Source organism: Pantherophis guttatus, chromosome 17 (assembly GCF_059756535.1).
Source record: "Pantherophis guttatus breed Tessera chromosome 17, ASM5975653v1, whole genome shotgun sequence".
Classification (NCBI taxonomy): Eukaryota; Metazoa; Chordata; class Lepidosauria; order Squamata; family Colubridae; genus Pantherophis; species Pantherophis guttatus.
This window is the reverse complement of record NC_142079.1, coordinates 3,895,771-3,916,911: the sequence shown is the minus strand read 5'-3', so window position 1 is coordinate 3,916,911 and position 21,141 is coordinate 3,895,771. Positions and strand designations below refer to the sequence as shown.

At 46.5% G+C, this 21,141-nt stretch overlaps 1 protein-coding gene and 1 long non-coding RNA gene across 3 annotated transcripts; one reads left to right on the top strand and one right to left on the bottom strand.

Annotated features, from left to right (window-relative positions):
• Positions 1–79: 79 nt before the first annotated feature.
• On the bottom strand, positions 80–20,537 carry TMEM233 (transmembrane protein 233). Of its 2 annotated transcripts, none has more exons than XM_060685146.2 (3): positions 20,036–20,537; positions 10,205–10,339; positions 80–2,105 (listed from the first exon to the last, which is right to left on the bottom strand). In XM_060685146.2, exons 1-3 carry the CDS (start codon positions 20,258–20,260, stop codon positions 2,094–2,096), a joined length of 372 nt encoding a protein of 123 aa, XP_060541129.2. In that variant the 5' UTR covers positions 20,261–20,537; the 3' UTR covers positions 80–2,093. The 2 variants fall into 2 exon arrangements, with proteins under 2 accessions (XP_060541129.2, XP_087736636.1); XM_087880510.1 differs by having other exon boundaries at positions 80–164; positions 20,036–20,393.
• Positions 2,168–9,434, top strand: LOC148111656 (uncharacterized). Its single transcript, XR_015730294.1, has 2 exons — positions 2,168–2,686; positions 8,433–9,434. It is a non-coding gene; the product is annotated as an uncharacterized LOC148111656 (long non-coding RNA).
• Positions 20,538–21,141: the final 604 nt, after the last annotated feature.

Here is a 21,141-nt window from a genome sequence, read left to right as displayed (position 1 = left end):
TGAGCCTCACCCCCCCCCCATTGCTCTCTTCCCAGCTGAAATCCACATCTGTACCGAAATGATGGCAGGAGAAAGCACATAACAAACCAATGCAAGTTTATTCTTGGATTTCCTTAAACAAGCAGGACTTTTCCTTTGAATTCTGCAACCTGACACCAGATCCCCTTAAAAAAAAGAAAGAAAATTAGGTGGAATAGCTGAATCTTTTCCTATAGCCCTGCTCCTCAACGAAAGAGGCTTAAAAAATTACATTTCATGCTGCCACGGTCAAAAATATCTGGATCCGGCAACAGCAGAAGATTGAATATTTCTATCATGGTTAACAACATGCTCAATTTCAGTGCCACTTTTTCGTTATTTGGATTTCTCCACTTCTCGGAGGGAGGGGTGTCATTCCCCCCCGCAACTGTGTCTTTTGCAGAAGTCCAAGGAGCAGGCAGGTAACTTCGATTTCCTTCCTTCCGAGGGGGCAAGCCCTCCCAAAAGACGCAGAAAGTGGTGGGTTTAGCCCCTTCTCCCACCCTCATGCCTTCCAAAGCCCTCGTTTTCTCTGGATCATGCATGCTTTATGCAACTCGAAGACAGAGGCATGGTAACAGCCATGGGAAAGAGAGGCACGATTAAAACAGATGCATTACAGATGTTGTAAGGAGGGCCAGGCTCACTGCTACCCAAGAGAGAGAAAAAGAAGATGTGGAGCCAGTTTTTTAAGGACATCCTTATTGTCGGACGAGAGAGAAGGTAATGCAAGGAGCAAAGAGGTTCATTTTTAGGACGGAGTCAAGACCTTGGCAAGGTCTTGCAAGATAGAACATTGTCAGGAGTGGCCAGCAGAGAAGGCGATCTGGAGACTGAAGACTTTGAAATAGAGTAGAATGACAGAGTTGGAAGGGACCTTGGAGGTCTTCTAGTCCAACCCCCTGCCTAGGCAGGACACCCTGCACCACTTCGGACACCAGTTCGGACAAACACCTCCAGTGTTGGAGCATTCACAACTTCTGGAGGCAAGTTGTTCCACCGATTCATTGTTCTCAAACGTCTCCTTAGTTCTAAGTTGCTTCTCTCCTGGATTAGTTTCCACCAGAGGTGAAATCCAGCAGGTTCTGGAGAACCGGTAGCGGAAATTTTGAGTCGTTCGGAGAACCGGCAAATACCACCTCTGGCTGGCCCCGGTGTGGGGTGGGAATGGGGATTTTACAATGTTTTTCTCCCAGGAGTGGGGAAGGAATGGGGATTTTGCAATGTTTTTCCCCCAGGAGTGGGGAAGGAATGGGGATTTTGCAGTATCCTTCCCCTGGAGAGGGGTGAGATTGGAGATTTTGCAGTATCCTTCCCCTGCTATGCCCACCAAGCCACGGCACAGAACCTGTAATAAAAAAAATTGGATTTCACCAATGGTTTCCACCCATTGATTAGTTTTCACCCATACTTGGGTGAGGATGTGTCTCATGGGTGCCTTCATCCCTGGTGTCCCAAGGTTCTACATCGGATTCATGTGGGTGGAAGTCAAAAGTCCAAGGAAACTCCACTTCATCTAACATCCTCGTGGGTCAGGAGGTCTTAACATCCATTCCCGATCCGGAAAGTTCAGCCAGCGAAGATCTCCAGCCTGGGAGACAGCCAACGGACGAGTTGAGATGCAAAAGCTTAGGAAGAAGGCAGGCGAGCTACACGTTACACATCTGGCGTGCGTGGAAAAGGAAGTCGCGGGTTGCAAAAGAGAGCTCCGTAAAGACATTCTTGGAAAGAAAGACTGGTCATTTTTGTTTCCCCCTCCTTTTTTTTCCTGTTTTCGGTTCTTTCGAGGAGGGAGGGAGGGAGGGAACGGCTAATCTGAACACAGAGTCCCACAGCCAGCCAAAAAATCATCCCATGGAGATTTTTTTTTTTTGTTTTCCCAGCCCGATTGCCTCGAACCAGGTTTGTAGGATTAAAAAACGCACAAACCCAGATCTGGGCTGGTTCGTTGAGCATCATCCGTGTTTTCAATTTCTTTGGTGGGATGGCAGAGGCCTCCCCCACCCCCACCCCACCCTCTGTGTCACAGGTTTGGGGGGGAAAACGGGAAGCGTTCACATCCTTCGTCTCCGAATTCAGATGGTGTGCTGCATTGCAGGAAAAAGAAAAGGAAAGGAAGATGGGAAAATCCAGAAGAAAGGGAAAGGAAGGGAGGGGAGAGAGAGAGAGGCAGAGAAATTGAGAAAGTTTGACATCGTAAATTATTCATCCCTACCGGGGCCTAATGGACACATTATTTAATGGTTCGTGTTCCCATTAAACAAACGGTCCATTGCATTAGCAGGTCGGCGCTCTTTTGAAATTCAAAAGCATTAAGTTCCCATTGACAGATGCCACCTCCCCAACGCTAAAAGCTGAATTATGCATCAGGGTAATCTTAAAAAGAATCAATAGCCGGTCCAGTTGCTAACGCCGGAGCCTTTTCTTGGAGGGGTTTTTAATGTTTTCATTAAAATCCTCTCCGCCCTGAACATGGGAATGCGCCACCGGATTCTCCGTCGGGCCAATTTTTTTTTTTTTTTTTTGGAGGTACTACAGGATGAACGTGGAACCATCACACGTGGCACAGCACGCCAACGGTTGACCCTGGAGAAACTTTCGGGCAGTCCTTGACTTACGACCGCAACGGAGTTCCCGATTTTCCCTCGCTAAGTGAGACAGTTGTGAAGTGAGCTTTTTTTTTTTTTTTTGGCTCCATTTTACGACCTTCCTTGCCGCACCTGTTAAAAGGGAAGCACCGCAGTTGCAGTTAAGTAAGGGACACGGTTGTTAAGCGAATCTTTGGCTTCCCCCACGGATTTTGCTTATCGGAAGGTCCCAAAAGCAACTTGGAACTAAGGAGGAATTTCCTGACAGTGAGAACAATTAACCAGTGGAACAACTTGCCACCGGAAGTTGTGAATGCTCCATCGCTGGAAGTTTTTAAGAAGAGGTTGGATAACCATTTGTCTGAAGCGGTGTACGGCTTCCTGCCTGAGCAGGGGGTTGGACTAGAAGACCTCCAAGGTCCCTTCCAACTCTGTTATTCTATTCTATTCTATTCTATGCTATGCTATGCTATGCTATGCTATGCTATGCTATGCTATGCTATGCTATTCCATTCCATTCCATTCCATTTTCTACTCCACTCCATTCCACTCCACTCCATATTCTATTCTATTCTATTCTATTCTATTCTATTCTATTCTATTCTATTCTATTCTATTCTATTCTATTCTATTCTATTCTCCTTTCCTTATTCCATTCTTTTCATTTTCTCTATTCTATTCTATTCTATTCTATTCTATTCTATTCTATTCTATCCTATTCATTTTACTATATTCTATTCTATTCTATTCTATTCTATTCTATTCTATTCTATTCTATTCTCCTTTCCTTATTCCATTCTTTTCATTTTCTATATTCTATTCTATTCTATTCTATTCTATTCTATTCTATTCTATTCTATTCTCCTTTCCTTATTCCATTCTTTTCATTTTCTATATTCTATTCTATTCTATTCTATTCTATTCTATTCTATTCATTTTTCTATATTCTATTCTATTCTATTCTATTCTATTCTATTCTATTCTATTCTCCTTTCCTTATTCCATTCTTTTCATTTTCTATATTCTATTCTATTCTATTTTATTCTATTCTATTCTATTCTATTCATTTTTCTATATTCTATTCTATTCTATTCTATTCTATTCTATTCTATTCTATTCTATTCTATTCCATGATCACATGACCCCCAGACACTGCAACCGTCATAAATAACCTGCCAGTTGCCAAGCCTCTGAATTTTGATCACACGATCGCGGAGGGGAATGCTACAACGGTAATAAGCGTGGAAAACACTCATAAGTCGTTTTTTCCCCCCCAGGAGTGTTGTAACTTCAAAACCGTCCCTAAAAGAACGATTGCAGGTCGAAGGTTACCTGTATCCCCGGGATTGCCAACGGACCCGAAAAGACGGGACCCAAATCGCTCCTATGCAAATAACGACTTTCCTCCAAGACTGCAAACGGGCCCATTTTAACGGCTTGTCTTCTTCTTCTCTTTGCAAATGGGCTTTTTTCCAAAGAGAGGTTTTGTTTTTTTTTTCCTTTTGCTTGCAGCTGCCCATTTTCATTTACAAGCACGCCTCTGGGGGCCCCCCCCCCCAAGCTATTCTGGTAAATCACGATCCGCTTCAAACATTGGGATTCTTCCCAAGCAAGGCTGAATTAGCACTCTCTGGAGTCTTGTCTGTCATCTCTCGGCCTTCAACTTTCTCGGTAACTCGATGCCGGCTTGATGGAAAATGGCACGCATCATTTTGCAATCTCTTTCCTGCCCGTTGTCTAAGCTAAGGAACTTTCAAACACAGTGGGGGAATTAAAAATGTCTTTTTTTTTTTTTTTGCAAGAATCTCCCTCCCTCGTGAAACGGTTCGGGTTTGCCTCCTGCCTCTTTTATTAGCACCCGGGTTAGCCGTAATCCTTCAGATATAATGCCATCTTCTGCTCACTTAATTTAAAGTGCGTGCTTTTGAGTGGATGGGAGCAATTAAATCCAACCGCTGCCGATGGGAACGTCAACGGTTTCAGCTCGGAACATTTTAAAAAACGTAGCTCTGAATAGAATAGGAATAGGAATAGGAATAGGAATAGGAATAGGAATAGGAATAGGAATAGAATAGAATAGAATAGAATAGAATAGAATAGAATAGAATAGAATAGAAGAATGGAATGGAGAATAGAATAGAATAGAATAGAATAGAATAGAATAGAATAGAATAGAATAGAATAGAATAGAATAGAAAAAAGGAATGGAATGGAGAATAGAATAGAATAGAATAGAATAGAATAGAATAGAATAGAATAGAATAGAATAGAAAATATGGAATTGAGAATAGAATAGAATAGAATAGAATAGAATAGAATAGAATAGAATAGAATAGAATAGAATAGAATAGAATAGAATAGAAAATATGGAATGGAGAATAGAATAGAATGGAATGGAATGGAATGGAATGGAATGGAATGGAATGGAATAGAATAGAATAGAAAAAAGGAATGGAATGGAGAATAGAATAGAATAGAATAGAATAGAATAGAATAGAATAGAATAGAAAATATGGAATTGAGAATAGAATAGAATAGAATAGAATAGAATAGAATAGAATAGAATAGAATAGAATAGAAAATATGGAATGGAGAATAGAATAGAATAGAATGGAATGGAATGGAATGGAATGGAATGGAATAGAAAAAAGGAATGGAATGGAGAATAGAATAGAATAGAATAGAATAGAATAGAATAGAAAATATGGAATTGAGAATAGAATAGAATAGAATAGAATAGAATAGAATAGAATAGAATAGAATAGAATAGAATAGAAAATATGGAATTGAGAATAGAATAGAATAGAATAGAATAGAATAGAAAATATGGAATTGAGAATAGAATAGAATAGAATAGAATAGAATAGAATAGAATAGAATAGAATAGAATAGAATAGAATAGAATAACAGAGTTGGAAGGGACCTTGGAGGTCTTCTAGTCCAACCCCCTGCTTAGGCAGGAAACCCTACACCACTGCAGACAAATGGTTATCCAACGTCTTCTTGAAGACCTCCAGTGATGGAGCACCCATAACTTCTGGAGGCAAATTGTCCCACTGGTTAATTGTTCTCACTGTCAGGAAATGTCTCCTTAGTTCTAAGTTGCTTTTCTCCTTGATTAGTTTCCATCCGTTGCTTCTTGTCCTGCCCTCAGGTGCTTTGGAGAAGAGCTTGACTCCCTCTTCTTTGGGGCAGCCCCTGAGATATTGGAAGGCTGCTACCAAGTCTCCCTTGGTCCTTCTTTTCATTAAACCAAACATACCCAGTTCCTGCAACCGTTCTTGACCATTCTGTGAATGAAAGGGATGGAGCTTACAGGGCAATGCAGCCTTTGGCCTCCTAGGACCAAAGCTCCACCCAATTTTTATGGGAATCGAAAAATCAAGGCCCCCAATGTGATTATCATGATTATTATTTTGGCAGTTTGTGCTCCTCTCCATGTGTTTGGAGACATCTTAGGACAGGTCCCTCTGCCCCCACGTGCCCGGGTAGCTTCTGTGAACCTGCTTGGGGCATCCGGTAACCCGATCCTTTGGCAGGGACAGCTGCTGCCTGTGGGCGAAAGCTGCAGACGTCGGCCAGATGGATCGGCTTCCCTCCCTCCGGGCTTGAGAGGGAAAAGTAAGCAGAATTGGCCGCTAATTCATCCCCAGAGCTGGACCAAATTCTCCGTCTGCTATTAAGTGATGCGAAGCACATAGAGGCAGTCCCTGACTTAAGATGATCAAAGGCCTAGAGACGGGGTCAGCAACCCGCAGCTCTGGAGCCGCATGGGGCTCTTTCATCGCTCTGCTGCGGCTCCCGGTAGCTCAAAATATGCGTCACAACCGCCAATGGGCAACACCCACCGACACACAATTTTAATAAGCTTTTCAACCCCCGGTAGGCCAACCATGGATAAATCCAAGAAAAGAAAAGTTTCAGAAGAAAACAGAACGTTTAATTCAACTACAGATGCTAGTTTTGGGGCCTCTCAGGAAATAGTCAGGCACAGGAAGGGTTTTGTGGCTCCCGGTGTTTTCTTTTCTGTGGGAAACGGGTTCAAATGGCTCTTTGAGTGTTTAAAGTTGCAGACCCCTGAACTAGAGACTATACCATATGAAGGACGGCTGCAGGTTTTGGATCTGGTTAGTCTAAAGAAAAGAAGAATTAGGGTTGACATGATAGCAGTCTTCCAGTATTTGAGGGGCTGCCACAAAGAAGAGGGGATCAAATTATTCTCCAAAGCAGCTAAAGGCAGGACAGGAAACAATGGATGGAAACTAATCAAGGAGAGAAGCAACCTAGATCTAAGGAGAAACTTCCTAACAGTGAGGACAATTAACCAGTGGAACAACTTGCCACCAGAAATTGTGGACGCTCCATCACTGGAGATTTTTAAGAAGAGACTGGACAGCCACTTGGAAGGAAGGAAGGAAGGAAGGAAGGAAGGAAGGAAGGAAGGAAGGAAGGTCTGCAGTTAAGGAAGGAAGGATGGTCTGGAGTTTAAGAAGGAAGGAAAGAAGAAGATGGGAAAAGGTGAAGGAAGGAAGGAAGGAAGGAAGGAAGGAAGGAAGGAAGGAAGGAAAGAAAGAAAGAAAGAAAGAAAGAAAGAAAGAAAGAAAGAAAGAAAGAAAGAAAGAAAGAAAGGAAGGAAGGAAGGAGGGAAGGAAGACCTGGAGTTAAAGAAGGAAGGAAGGAAGGAAGAAGATGGGAAAGAGAAAAAGGGGAAGGAAGGAAGGAAGGAAGGAAGGAAGGAAGGAAGGAAGGTCTGCAGTTAAGGCAGGAAGGAAGGAAGGCTGGATTGTCTGGAGTTTAAGAAGGAAGGAAGGAAGAAAATGGGAAAGGGGAAAAGGTGAAGGAAGGGAAGGAAGGAAGGAAGGAAGGAAGGAAGGAAGGAAGGAAGGAAGGAAGGAAGGTCTGCAGTTAAGGCAGGAAGGCAGGCAGGCAGGCAGGCAGGAAGGAAGGAAGGAAGGAAGGAAGGAAGGAAGGAAGGAAGGTCTGCAGTTAAGGCAGGAAGGCAGGCAGGCAGGCAGGCAGGAAGGAAGGAAGGAAGGAAGGAAGGAAGGAAGGAAGGAAGGAAGGAAGGCTGGATTGTCTGGAGTTTAAGAAGGAAGGAAGGAAGAAGATGGGAAAGGGGAAAAGGTGAAGGAAGGGAAGGGAAGGAAGGAAGGAAGGAAGGAAGGAAGGAAGGTCTGCAGTTAAGGCAGGAAGGCAGGCAGGCAGGCAGGCAGGCAGGAAGGAAGGAAGGAAGGAAGGAAGGAAGGAAGGCCGGATTGTCTGGAGTTTAAGAAGGAAGGAAGGAAGAAAATGGAAAAGGGGAAAAGGTGAAGGAAGGGAAGGGAAGGGAAGGGAAGGGAAGGGAAGGAAGGAAGGAAGGAAGGAAGGAAGGAAGGAAGGAAGGAAGGAAGGTCTGCAGTTAAGGCAGGAAGGCAGGCAGGCAGGCAGGCAGGCAGGAAGGAAGGAAGGAAGGAAGGAAGGAAGGAAGGAAGGAAGGAAGGCCGGATTGTCTGGAGTTTAAGAAGGAAGGAAGGAAGAAGATGGAAAAGGGGAAAAGGTGAAGGAAGGGAAGGAAGGAAGGCCTGGAGTTTAAGAAAGAAAGAGGGAAGGAAGGAAGGAAGGAAGGAAGGAAGGAAGGAAGGAAGGAAGGAAGGAAGGAAGGACAGTTATACAAACCTTAAAAAGTAGACTTAAAAGCCAGAGTGAGGGGAACATTGAATAAAATGCCATAAGCAGTAAAAAAATTCCAAAATAAAAATACAACAGCATAATCCAGCCAAGAAATGTAATCACATCCCTCTAACTTTCTCATTTATTATTCATTTTCGCTTTTCTCATTTGCCTCAGAAATTCACCAGGTGGATTGCAAAGCTAGCAAAAAAGCTTAAAAGTGCAAAACACAGACGGGCACCAAACTCAAAAAAAAAAAGAAAGAAAGAAAGAAAGAAAGAAAGAAAAAACCCCAACAACAGCACAACGCAATGGAGAAAATGCAAGAAATAAAATCATACCGAAAAGAGACACGGACTACAATAAGAAAAAGTCTTCCTCTTTGATTGGAAGGGGACTTAAAATCCGGCCGATGTCAACATAACAAAAAAAAGGAGACTGAGAAGGGGAAGAGGCTTTGCCTCGTGTGGAAAAGACATCAGGGTTTAAAGATAGCCCTTTAGAATAACAGAGTTGGAAGGGACCTTGGAGGTCTTCTAGTCCAACCCCCTGCCCAAGCAGGAAACCCTACACCACTTCAGACAAATGGTTATCCAACTTCTTCTTAAAAGCTTCCAGTGTTGGAGCATTCACAACTTCTAGTGGCAAGTTGTTCCACTGGTTAATTGTTCTCACTGTCAGGAAATGTCTCCTTAGTTCTAAGTTGCTTCTCTCCTTGATTAGTTTCCATCCGTTGCTTCTTGTCCTGCCATCAGGTGCTTTGGAGAATAGCTTGACTCCCTCTTCTTTGGGGCAGCCCCTGAGATATTGGAAGACTGCTATCATGTCTCCCCTTAGTCCTTCTCTTCATCAAACTAGACATCCCCAGTTCCTGCATTCATTCCATTCTTTGTATGTTTTAGCCTCCAGTCCCCTAATCCTCTTTGTTGCTCTTCTCTGCACTCTTTCTAGAGTCTCCACATCTTTTTTTTTTTAATATGGTGACCAAAACTGGATCCAGTATGCCAAGTGTGATCTTACTATAGGGCTGTATAAAGTGGTGATTAATACTTCACGTGATATTGATTTTATACCTCTGCTAATGCAACAGAAGGATAGGATCAGGAGCACATGAAGAATTATGGATGGTTATAGCAAAAACATTTTGGTGTTTTTTTAAAAAAATCCTTATAGCCTTGTTTTGTTTTGTTGTTTTACTTCCTAAAATATTGCGTTCCATTCTTTTTGTTATGATGTTATAGGTGAACGGAGGCTTCTCGCTTTAAAACGGTGATAATTTGATAGAAGTGCACTCAAAAAAACTCTTTGGCTCAAGCTGGGGAGTTGTTAGCTGTTCTTTCAATTCCCTCGGCTGCTGAAATTTTGCATTAATCGTCGGGCCCCGTCCAGCTTAATGGAAAAAATAATGTTAATTTCATTTCTTCCCCTGATCCTAACCGTGCCCTCTTTGCCAGAGATTTTTAGCTTTCCGCAGACAATAATTGCATCCGATCCCGTTTTGAAAGAAGAGAGAAACGGGAAAGGAAGAGGAGAAAAGAGAGGAGTCTTGAAATGTGTTGTTGAATTACGACGTCCATCGTCCCTGATCTCTAACTATAAGAGAGCCAGTTTGGCCTATTGCCATGATGGCGAACCTATGGCATGCGTGCCAGAGGTGGCACACTGACTCCCTGTGGCACTGAACCTATGGCACTCTGTGGGCACGTACACCGTCGCCAGGTGCTCTTCCAATGCGTCCTTACGAAAGGGTATCAATGTTTAAATCGTCTGCCTCTGGAGAAAACAGAGACGGTCCGTTGTGTTGGGCGATCTAGAACGCGTCAGCTGCGTTGGGACTCCATTGCCCATCCCTCCTCTAGGCTGGAGGCTGGGGAGGATGGGCATTGTAGTCCCGCTACCCGGGAAGGACCCCAGGCTGAGGGCAATTGAGTACAAGCCACGGGGCTTACCGTAGTATAATGGACAATACAGAGTACTGCAATCATCAGGGCCCCGATGAGAATGGAGGCGATGGCAACCACCAAAGCCGTGTGGCCCAGCCTTCTCGAACCTTCGATGTCTCCTTGATTGTAGCTGTTTAGCGCCTGCGGGAAGAAAGAAGCAGAAGGAGGAGACGGCTGCACCCAGGGTTAAAAAATCCCGACCTGAACTCTGCACCCATTTTGTTCCCGAGGGCGTCAAGACCAGGGGTGAAATCCAGCAGGTTCTGACAGGTTCTGGCGAACCGGTAGCGGAAATTTTGAGTTGTTCGGAGAAGCGGCAAATACCACCTCTGGCTGGCCCCAGAGTGGGGTGGGAATGGGGATTTTGCAACATCCTTCCCCCAGGAGTGGGGAGAGAATGGGGATTTTACAGTATCCTTCCCCTGGAGTGGGGTGGAAATGGGGATTTTGCAGCATCCTTCCCCAGGAGTGGGGTGGGAATGGGGATTTTGCAGCATCCTTCCCCTGGAGTGGGGTGGGGATGGAGATTTTGCAGCATCCTTCCCCTGGAGTGCGGTGGGAATGGGGATTTTGCAGTATCCTTCCCCCGGAGTGCGGTGGGAATGGGGATTTTGCAATATCCTTCCCCTGCCACGCCCACCAATCCACACCCACAGAACCGGTAGTAAACGAATTTGAATTTCACCATTGGTTAAGACCCATAAGGCACTTCTGCATAGGCAAGCTTTTTTCATGAACAACAGAATCCCCTATGCCGCCAGGCTCGAAATTTTGGGATTAGAAAACCGAGAACTATGCCGCCTACGGTCTGACCTAAGCGTAGTACGCAAAATTGTCTGCTACAACGTCCTACTTGTCAATGACTACTTCAGCTTCAGCGTCAACAATACACGGGCAAACAATCGATACAAACTCAAGGTAAACCGCTCCCAACTCGATTGCAGAAAATACGACTTCAGCAACAGAGCGGTCAACGCCTGGAATGCTCTACCCAACTCCGTTGTTACATCCTCAAACCCCCAAAACTTTAACCTTAAACTGTCTACCGTGGACCTCACCCCATTCCTAAGAGGTCCGTAAAGGGGGCGTGCATAAGCGCACCAGCGTGCCTACCGTCCCCAACCTACCGTCCCCATTTATTTGTACTCATTTCCTTCGTTCATGACCATGTTCGCATGCATACCTGCTATCTTGTACGTGTTTGACAAACTAAATGTTAGGCTATAAATGTTAGGATCCCTTCAACCTCTAGGGATCTGTTGCACTCCTCTTTCTTGAAACTCTGAGGACTTATTAAACTAATTGAACTAAGTAGCCTGAGCAAGGTGATGGATAGGGACTGAGGATTACAAACTGGAGATGATGACTTACTCTCCCCCTCAACTGTCCCTCTCTCCTTTATCAGATCTAGGTCTATTACGACCACTCAGCGTTAACTTGCAATCTTAGATCGATCTGCAGCTTTATTTACCACCTATTCCCCCAAGATTACCCTGATTATTTAACCCTAAATACTTTGTCCAGTGGCTCTGCCTTACTTTTTTGATCTAATCCTCGGCCATCGCTGGTATCAGGACCGGAGGAGATACAGACATCGAGAGTCTTGGATTATGGGGAGATAGACCACCTTCTCTTTGTTTGTTTCAAATGGTTTGGTCGCTGTGAGAGGACGACCCTTTGAGACCTCTTCCCCCACCTCCTTTGGATGGACTTACTACAACCACAAGACTTCCCATCGTCGTGAGAGGGCGATGATGTTCCGATGTATTGACATTTGTAACCTACTGGTCTCCCTTTTACATCTATTTCCTCCCTTATTTTAAATTACCTGTCTTAACCATCTCTAACACTCTTAGAAGAAAATGATCCTTCATCTCCTTCAACTCGCTCCTATCTTTGATGTATTCAACTGCGGAGCTCCTTGCACTGCGAGATTCCCCCCTCTCGCATGTCTGGCCCTCTCAGTTATCAAGGGCCGCCCTTGAGGACGGGCTTTGGAACCCCGAGAGGTGGTTTGCAAAAAAACGACGGCTTTGGGGTTTTTTTTAGATAAATAAATAATAAATAAATAAATACATAAAATTACGCCCCCGGTTCCAAAGCACAAAAGCAGCCAGTGAAATTGCAGGCCTTTGAGGACAAGCCTTCCTCTGCTTTCTCCCAAACGTGAAGATGTCGCTCAACACAAACAGATCACGTTACAGCAAGGGGACACCGAAGCCTACGCAGGCAACAACTCGAGTCTCAAGGGCCAAGCCTGAAATCTTGGATCTCTCTGATGTCACGAGTAAGATGAGCCTGAGAAGAAATAGCAGCCAGGGAGCTAAAAGTCTGAAGAGGTTCTCAGTCACCCAGGTCACAGTTGTCCCAAAGGTCCTTTTTCAGGAGGCCACTGGACTTTCTGATTTTTCTTTGAAGACGTTTCACTTCTCATCCAAGAAGCTTCTTCAGCTCTGACCAGATGGTGGTGCATGGAAGGGTTTATACTCCTTGCAGACAGCTGGTCATTTGCATCCTTTTTAGAGGGTCTTTGAGGCCACTTGGAGAGTTTCCTTGTGTCCTATAGGAACCATTTGCACCACTCAGGTGACCCTGAGGACACAGATAAAACCTCCAAGTGGCCTCAATGACCCTCTAAAAAGGATGCAAATGACCAGCTGGCTGCAAGGAGTATCAATCACTTCAAGCTGCAGTTACTCTAGGGCTGACATAAGAAGGAGGAGCGGAGGCGTCTGGAAAGGGACGTTTGACTTTTCACCTGCTTATTTTCCCTGGAGATAATATCCCCTAGGAGATGGGATGGGAGGGGGGAAATTCATTTGAGCTGGAGCAGTAGATTAGGGGTAGAGTGACTTGGAAGATGGCCAATGAGTGCAGGGGAGTGGGGAACGGAAAGGGAGGGTTTTGGGTCTGGAAGTCAGTGTTGGCTGCGATGAGTCGGAGTTAGAACGTCGTGCGTAATAAATGGGAGTTTTTCTTCAAAGACTTTGTTTGAAATGCAATTTATTTGAGACGACCTCGAAACCTGACATCAATATGTTGTTGAAGTGTTTCTTCTAACCATGCTTTAAATGCCAGCCTGAAAAAAAGCACGGTGGGTATTGTCTACCCGCTTTGGGAGGGCTTCCCAAATCTTCGGAGCCGTTGCAGTCAGAAAGCGAGCGGATGGGTGGATGGGTGGAGGAGCTCCCACTCCCGCCCCCATCTCGCCAATCGCGCCTCCTTCCTCCCACATCCTGTTGGCTTCCTCATATCTCGGCAGGATTTGGCCCGGGTCCCTGCATCTCCTGGAGCTTCAAAAAAAACAAACAACCAGACCGTTGTCTTTTCTAAGTAATGGACCGCAGTCCATTAAGGCTTGCTAAATGCCTCAGTCTTGTCTTTTGGCCCAGATTCCTTCTCCCTGCCTGGAATCAATAGAGAAAGGGTGTGACTTCTGCTGAAAAGAGCAGGCAACCTCAGCCTGAACTTCTGCTGGTCACCCCCAAGGAGCTTCTGCCTCTACAGGGAAGACGGGGTCAAACCTCTTCTCCAAAGCACCTGAAGGCAGGACAAGAAGCAACGGATGGAAACTCATCAAGGAGAGAAGCAACCTAGAACTGAGGAGGGATTTCCTAACAGTGAGGACAATTAACCGGTGGAACCGAAGTTGCCTCCAGAAGTTGTGGGTGATCCATCACTGGAGGCTTTCAAGAAAAGACTGGACAGCCACTTGTGTGGGGTGGTATAGGTTCTTCTGCTTGGACAGCAGGTTGGACTAGAAGACCTCCAAGGTCCCTCCCAACTCTGTTATTCTCCAAAGCCCCTGAAGGCAGGACAAGAAGCAACGGATGGAAACTCATCAAGGAGAGAAGCAACCTAGAACTGAGGAGGGATTTCCTAACAGTGAGGACAATTAACCGGTGGAACCGAAGTTGCCTCCAGAAGTTGTGGGTGATCCATCACTGGAGGCTTTCAAGAAAAGACTGGACAGCCACTTGTGTGGGGTGGTATAGGTTCTTCTGCTTGGACAGCGGGTTGGACTAGAAGACCTCCAAGGTCCCTCCCAACTCTGTTATTCTCCAAAGCCCCTGAAGGCAGGACAAGAAGCAACGGATGGAAACTCATCAAGGAGAGAAGCAACCTAGAACTGAGGAGGGATTTCCTAACAGTGAGGACAATTAACCGGTGGAACTGCTTGCCTCTAGAAGTTGTGGATGCTTCATCGTTGAAGGTTTTCCAGAAAGAGACTGGACAGTCATTTGTCCGAAATGGTATAGGATTTCCTCCTTGAGCAGGGGGCTGGACTAGAAGACCTCCAAGGTCCCTTCCAACTCTGTTATTCCTGTTCAGCGTTCTATGCAAGTAAGGCGACCCCCAGCCAACAAGGGAACACCCCCCCCCACTGTGTCACCCCCAGCAAAAGGGTGATTATAATCCAAGCAATTGGGAAGAATTAGGTTCTAATCTCGAATTCTAGATCGCCAGGTCTAGAACAGTGATTGCTAGATCACTGTTTATATTACATCACATCGTAGTTATAGATGCTCCATCACTGGAGCTTTTTAAGAAAGGATTCCTTGCCCAATCTCTTCTTGAAAACTTGCAGTGATGGAGCACCTCACTTACTGGGGGACTGGAGGCTAAAACATACGATGAACGGTTGCAGGAATTGGGCATGGCTGGTCTAGTGAAGAGAAGGACCAGGGGAGACAGGATAGCAGTCTTCCAATATTGGAGGGGCTGCCACAAAGAGGAGGGGGTCTACCTATTTTCCAAAGCACCCGAAGGCCAGACAAGGAATAATGGATGGAAACTGAACAGGGAGAGATTCAACCTGGAAATAAGGAGAAATTTTGTGACAGTGAGAACAATCAACCCATGGAACAGAAGTTGCCTTTGGAAGTTGTGGGAGCTTCATCACTGGAGGCTTTCGAGAAGAGACTGGACTGAAATTTATTTATTTATTGGTTTGATTTATATGCCGCCCTTCTCCGGAGACTCAGGGCGGCTTACAATGCGTTAAGCAATAACCTTCATACTTTTGTATATACCTGCTTAGTAGGGCTTTCGCCCCCCCCAAGCGGTGTTCTTTTTTTTATATACAAAGTCAGCTTATTGCCCCCCACAATCCGGGTCCTCATTTTACCTACCTCGGAAGGAATGGTGTGGGGTGGGAATGGAGATTTTGCAGTACCCTTCCCCTGCCACGCCCACCAAGCCACACCACGCCCACAGAACCGGTAGTAAAAAAAAAAAAAAAATTGGATTTCACCACTGCATCTATCTATCTATTCTGAATTTCCCCGTTATTTGCAACCTCGTTATTGTCTATTCCCAACCGTGTGATGTCACAACTGCTTTTTAGCTGGTGTTGGCCGTCATGCATATCAAGTTTTTCTCAAGAATCTAAAGGATTATTTTTTTGGGTGGGGTGGGAACAAGTCCAGCCGGATTCTCAGTCCGAGAGTGGTGGAAACGTACGAATTCAAAGTCCTTCCAAGAATAATAGAATAATAGAATAACCGAGTTGGAAGGGAATTTGGAGGTGGTCTCGTCCAACCCCCTCATCAAGCTAAATTAAACTAAACCCCTCAAACGAAAGACCTAAAAATTGATGAAGGTAGCATCTAAGAATCTAGGCAGCTCGAAAAGGGATTTTTTGGGGGGGGCTGTAAAATTAGGGGGTGCAAAAAGGCCCAATAAATTCAATATTTATAAGGGCTTGGTGGCTCAGCAGACTGATAGCATTGTGATTAACACCAGCTGCCTGCAATTACTGTAAGTTCGAATCTCGCCAAGGCTCAAGGTTGACTCAGCCTTCCATCCTTTCTAAGGTAGGTGAAATGAGGACCCAGTTTGTGGGGGCAATAAGCTGACTTTGTATAAATATACAAAAGTATGAAGGCTATTGCTGAGCACATTGTAAGCCGCCCTGAGTCTCCGGAGAAGGGCGGCATATAAATCAAATTATAAATAAATCTATCTATCTATCTATCTATCTATCTATCTATCTATCTATCTATCTATCTATCTATTTTCTTACTTCTTCGTAGGGTTTATGTGTGTTTTTCCTCTCTCTCTCTATATATATATTTGCTAAATTCAACATTTGCTATATGGAGGAAATCCTTTATGTGTCACTCGGAGGGCTTCAATCACGATTGGTAGAACAAAGACGTCCTTTTCCCCTAAGTACAACTTTGATCTGCAAATCCTGGTGCTTTGTCATTCCCCCCCATCACCCCCCAAATTGTTTCTCTTTCATCTTAACCTCTCCCAAAATAGCAACGTCAATGAAATAGTCTTTCTTTCTTTCCTTTTCATCGAACTGCGGAACAACAACTATATAAACTGAAAAGGAGATTCAGCCCATCCGTCTTTAGAACTGGGATACACCTTGCTTGGCATGGAGATAGATGGCTATCAGGTTAGCCCAGAGTGATCGATTGAGAATTAAACCACGGGGAACAAAAAAGAGATGAAATTCTTTTTATAGGGGTATGGGTAAGGCATTTTAAATTGGGGAGCCATTTTAGATTTAATTCTGTTTTAAACGTATTTTAATTGTTTATATTGTATGTTTTTAACTTTGGCTGTGCACCGCCCCGAGTCCTTCGGGAGAGGGGGCAGTATAAAAATCTAATAAATAAATAAATAAATAAATAAATAAATCAAATCCCACTCCTGGCTGGCCCTGCCCAGCCCGTCCCTCCCAGGAGTCCCCCACGCGGCCCGTTTTGGAGGTAACTGCAGGGCGCATGCGGAGGCTTGGGCAGGGTGAAAAACAGGCCTACCAAAAGTTCGGAAAGGCCTCTGGAGCCTGGGGAGGCCATTTTCGCCCTCCTGGAGGCTCGAGAAAAGCCTCTGGAGCCTGGGGAGGGCAAATACACCTTCCCGCCACCATGGTGCAGGAGGCCGACTAGGCCACACCCACCATGCCCACGCCCACTCAGTGACTAATAAGAGCCTTGGTGGTGCAGCGGACTAAAGTGCTGTTAAGTAGTACCAGCTGCCTGCAATTACTGCAAGTTCAAATCTCACCAGGCTCAAGGTTGACTCAGCCTTCCATCCTTTCGAGGTAGGTAAATTGAGGACCCGGATTGTGGGGGAAATAAGCTGACTTTGTATAAAAAAGAACACCGCTTGGGGGGGGGGCGAAAGCCCTACTAAGCAGGTATGTACATAAAAGTATGAAGGCTATTGCTTAATGCATTGTAAGCCGCCCTGAGTCTCCGGAGAAGGGTGGCATATAAATCGAACCAATAAATAAACAATAAATAAATAAACTGGGCAGAGAACCCCTTGCTAAAATTTTTGAAGCCCACTCCTGCTTCTAGGTGATCTGAAATGATTTCATTTTTTTTTTTTAGTTTTAAAAATAATCTTACGCATCTGCTATCTTGTTTCCCCCAAAACAAGACATCCCCTGATAATAAGCCCAATTGGGCTTTTGAGCGCATGGCAATAAGGTCAAGTGCTTATTTCAGGGTTCAAAAAATATATATAGGTTGGCAGAAGCTGGGATAAGGAACGGGATCTCACCCCATTACGTGGCACTAGGGATTCAAAAAAAGCATCCAAAATCTGGGACCCGTGACTTCACGGGGCGTTGAAATTTGGCAAATTTTATCAAACATTTGGTGACCTAATATAAAAATGTCATAGAGACACTCCCTGGACGGAGCTATACAGCTTCAAGATGGGCGATTTTCAAGGCAGGTCCATCCCTGGGTGTAATTTATTTATTTATCAAATGGAGAAACCGTCCATCTCCCTTCCATAGAATATCCATGCATTTTTAAGAATTATTTGTTCCGGTATGTTAGAAGCTCTGGCTGAGGAATCTGATAAGGGGAATATTTCTGAAACGGTGACCCAACAGGCTACGGGGTTGTCGTCTAATAAATAATAAACAGGATAATTGCATAACAAGATATTCCTCCTTCCCCCGTGGTTTGGGTACATTTAAGAACATCCATTAGCAAGTGGAAATTGGAGGTCCAGATTTCTCTGCTGTTGTGATAACTGCGATGGGATTTTTCATCCTCCGTTCTGCCCTCCCTCACTACTGCTGGCCATCATGGCTGGGATAAGGGAAGTTAGGGGACCTTGGTGCTACGTTTCGTCATCCAAACTCGGTAACATTATCAGTGCTAACACTGATAAACGTCTGCAAGAAAACAACCAAGCTCAGAGAGCAGCAAGGAACCATTCTCCTCCTCCTCCTCCTCCCCTCCTCCTCCTCCTCCTCCTCCTCCTCTTTTCCGCAAACCCCACTCCCTTCCAGCACTGATCATGTTACCTAGTTGGGTAATGAAACATCTACAAGAAAACTACCAAGCTCAGAGAGCACCAAGGACCCCACAATCTCCTCCTCCTCCTCCTCCTCCTCCTCCTCCTCCTCCTCCTCCTCCTCCTCCTCTTCTCACAAACCCTACTCCCTTCTAGCACTGATGATGCTATCTAGTTGGGTCATGAAACGTCTGCAACAAAACTACCAAGCTCAGAGAGCACCAAGGATTCCACAGTCCTCCTCCTCCCTGCAAGCCCCACTCTCTTACGGCACTGATGATGTTACCTAGTTGGGTCATGAAACGCCGGCAAGAAAACCACCAAGGACCCCTCATTTCAACCCCGAGCCACACTTAAAAGTGTAAAATCACCCACCGCCCAACCCCCCCCCCCCCACACGATGTTAAAGCCTAACCAAGCAAACCAACAGGGCATATTTTGGAGGGGAGACTGGAAGCAAGCTTTAGAGACCCAAACCGGGTTAACCGTTGCACATTTGCGAAATCTAGAGCCCGCACCGAGCTTCAACGACTCGCGGGATTCAACCCATTCCTAAGCAACGCCCGGCAGGATCCGCGCGGCGGCTACAAACTGGAAGGCAGCGCCTGAAACGATCCTCGCCGCCGCGCCTTTCGGTTTCCCCCTTACTATCAACCGATGCCAGAGCACCTGGAGAGCCCGTCTCTTGGCTCCCCGACCCCTAGCCCTCACCCCCGCGCCCCCAAATCTCCTTTCCCTGCGGTTGCCCCTCGCTTAGACCCCAAAGACTCAGATGGAGCGGTTCGTGCGTAAAAGCGCACAAGCGCCTTTGCGCAAAAGGGAAGAGAGAAAAGGTGGGACGGGGACGACGGAGGCGGGTGGGTGGGGGTCGCTTGGGAAGGGGAGAAAGGTAACACGGGTGGGGGGGACCCGGGTGGGGTCTCCTCCTCCCTGCCCCCCCCGGCTTCCGTTTGCAGGGGTGCCCAAGCGCATAGGATGTGTCCCCGACGGCCAGGAGACGCAGAGTCCCGGATAGGTCCTGGCCACATTGGGCAGGGAGTTCTGGAAACATTGGGCAGGGGGTTCTGGCAACGTTGGACAGGAGTTCCTGGCCACATTGGGCAGGGGGTCATGGCCACATTGGACAGGGGGTTCTGGCAACGTTGGGCAGGGGGTCCTGGAAACGTTGGGCAGGGGGTTCTGGAAACATTGGGCAGGGGGTTCTGGAAACATTGGGCAGGGGGTTCTGGAAACGTTGGACAGGAGTTCCTGGCCACATTGGACAGGGGGTCGTGGCAACGTTGGGCAGGGGGTTCTGGCAACGTTGGGCAGGGGGTCCTGGAAACGTTGGGCAGGGGGTCCTGGAAACATTGGGCAGGGGGTCCTGGCCACATTGGACAGGGGGTTCTGGCAACGTTGGACGGGGGTCTTGGCAACGTTGGGCAGGGGGTTCTGGCAACGTTGGACGGGGGTCTTGGCAACGTTGGGCAGGGGGTTCTGGCAACGTTGGGCAGGGCGCGGAAGTGTCAGCGGGTCCCTGGCTTCCCCGCCCGATCGCCCCCCTCCCCCCCCCTCTCGGCTCACCATGACCGAAAAAACGAAGGCGGCGATGTTGACGGGGTACGCGGGGCAGAAGCAGGAGAGAATGCTCAGCCACAAATAGTTTTTGGGCGCGGGGCGCTGCTCCTCTTCCTCCTCGGGGCCGGGGATGTCCTGGTCGCCGTTCAGCTGGAGCTGGGCGCCGCTGCCGCTCTTCTCCAAGCCCCGCTTGAGGTCGGAGTAAGCCGGGGGAGGCGACGAGCCCGCCATGGGTGGGAAGGAAGCCGGAGAAGACGCTCGAGGAGGCGAAAGTTTGGACGGGAGCGCAACGGCAGGTGGGAGAAAGAAGCGTGGGAACCGGCTCAGCCCGGGCTCATCCCTTTCCCTTCGCCTCTCCTTCGCTGCTGGCCCCCCAAAAAAGCCCCAGCCGAGCCCAGCTCTCTCCGGACAACCGCTCAGGTTTCTCTCCTGGAAGCGAAGAGAAGACGCGCACACCAAGACTGTGCCAAGACGCGCCTGGAGCTCTGCGCCGCCTGGAGCGCCCCCCACCCCCATCCCACCGCACCAGCAGAGGCTGGGGTGGGTAGAGAGAAAGACCTGATTGGCCGAAGAGACCCAATCAGCGTTGTGGAAAGGCGGGGAGATGGGAAGGCTGGGAGGGTGGGGGCGAAGGAGAAACTTGAACTTGGAGGAGGGGGACCTCAGAGGTCTTCTAGGCCAAAATCCAGGTGATGCTGGACTTTTTAGCTGAGCCTTTTTCTTTTGGTTCCTTTTTCTGGCTTGGAGAGGTTGGGAATGACAACTGGAAGAAAAAGATGCGGAGACTCTGGAAAGAGCGCAGAGAAGAGCAAGAAAGAGGATGAGGGGACTGGAGGCTAAAATATATGAAGAAGGGTTGCAGGAACTGGGCATGGTCAGTTTTGTTTTTTTTTTAAATTTGATTTATATACCGCCCTTCTCCGGAGACTCAGGGCGGCTTACAATGCGTTAAGCAATAGCCTTCATCCTTTTGTACATTTTTACAAAGTCAGTTTATTGCCCCCACTATCTGGGTCCTCAATTTACCTACCTTAGAAAGGATGGAAGGCTGAGTCAACCTTGAGCCTGGCAAGATTCAAACTTACTAATTGCAGTTAAATTACAATGCATTA